General features: G+C 46.1%; 1 protein-coding gene across 1 annotated transcript; it reads left to right on the top strand.

The window, feature by feature from the left end:
- Positions 1–300: 300 nt before the first annotated feature.
- LOC127095727 (uncharacterized) lies at positions 301–738 on the top strand. Its single transcript, XM_051034377.1, has one exon. The coding sequence runs from the start codon at positions 301–303 to the stop codon at positions 736–738; it is 438 nt and encodes a 145-aa protein (XP_050890334.1).
- Positions 739–1,556: the final 818 nt, after the last annotated feature.

Genomic DNA, 1,556 nt, shown 5'->3' with positions numbered 1-1,556 from the left:
TGTTTCTAGGTTCCAAATCGGAGTTTCATCCCGCTCTTGCCATATATTAGGAACGACATTCCTGTTATTCTTGAGATGTAAAAAGATCAATATGGTACCTGGGTCGAGCTTTTCCGCATCCATGCTCGCTCGCATCGAGTCCTGCATCACATCGTTTCATCTATCGGAAAAGAGCCACTAGCCGTTATCGACGCCAACCATGAACAATGGTCCACTCTTGATGCCACTGTTCTTCAGTGGATTTATTCCACTATTTTTACCAATTTGCTGACCACTATTCTGGCACCCAACTCCACTGCAATGGAAGCATGGAATCGCTTGGAAGATATTTTTCAGGACAACCAAAATGCTCGAGTTGTCACTCTTGAGCAAGAGTTTTCTAACATTCGTATGGAGGATTTTCCCGATGTCTCTGCTTACTGTCAGCGTCTTAAGATGTTTTCTGATCAGTTGAAAAATGTTGGCTCCCTTGTCAACAATCATCGTTTGGTCCTTCAGTTGATCTCTAGTCTCCCAGAAGCTTACAGTAGTGTTGCTACTTTGATTCGCCAGAGCAACCCTCTTCCGGCATTCTATCAGGATCGTTCCATGCTCACTTTGGAAGAATCGGGTATGGCTAAGATGGAAAACACATGCTCTCATGCTGCTATTCACACCACTCAGTCGAAACATACTGAAGACACCTCTCAGTGTGGCAACCGCCGCCCCGACAACCGTTCTCGCTCCCATGGCAACTAGGGTCGTAGAGGGGGACGTGGTAACCGCAATTCACCTTAGTCTGTAGCTCCATGGGCTCCCTCACCTTGGTCTGCTCCTCCTTGGCAACAGAAACAACAATACCCAACCTGGAAACCATGGGGTTGGACTCCACCACCATGGACTATGCCATTGTGTCTGTATCCCACCTCTCAGTGGACATGCCCTGTCGGTCCTCCTAAGAAGCCATACATTCTAGGACAACGTCCTCAGGTGTATGCAACCTCTACCTCATCTCAGATACCGATAGACATTGAAACCGCAATGCACACCATGTCACTCCACACTCCTGACAATCGGTGGTACATGGACACGGGCGTAGCATCTCACACAGTCGTATCACAAGATAATCTCTCGTATTATTTTCCAATACGTAATTCAAATCAGAAAGTCATTATTGGTAGTGGACATGGAATTCCAATTCACGGCACCGGACACACACAAATAACCACATCTCACCAACCACTTCACCTTAATCATGTCCTGCATGCCCCGAAAATTATTAAAAATTTAATTTTTGTGAGACGACTCACCACTGAAAATAATGTTTATGTTTCCTTTGACCTTTTTGGTTTTATTGTCTCTGATTTTAAGACGAGGATCACCCTTCTCAGATGTGACAGTCGTGGAGATCTTTATCCAGTTACCACTCCTCCACTACGCCAAACAAGACCTTAGACAGCGCTTTTTTTAGCCTTAGACAGCGCTTTAAAGCGCTGTCTAAGCCTCCGCTGCTAAAGGTTTAGACAGCGCTTGTTTAAATCTTAAAAGCGCTGTCTAAGCCCCCCCCCCCCCCCCCC

Source organism: Lathyrus oleraceus, chromosome 6, assembly GCF_024323335.1.
Source record: "Lathyrus oleraceus cultivar Zhongwan6 chromosome 6, CAAS_Psat_ZW6_1.0, whole genome shotgun sequence".
Taxonomy (NCBI): Eukaryota; Viridiplantae; Streptophyta; class Magnoliopsida; order Fabales; family Fabaceae; genus Lathyrus; species Lathyrus oleraceus.
Note: the sequence above shows the minus strand (reverse complement) of the source record. Positions and strands in the feature narration are given on the sequence as shown.

Bases quoted from the DNA above. Each gene is read 5' to 3' on its own strand.
- LOC127095727 (XM_051034377.1), top strand. From the start codon at position 301: ATGGAAGCATGGAATCGCTTGGAAGATATTTTTCAGGACAACCAAAAT.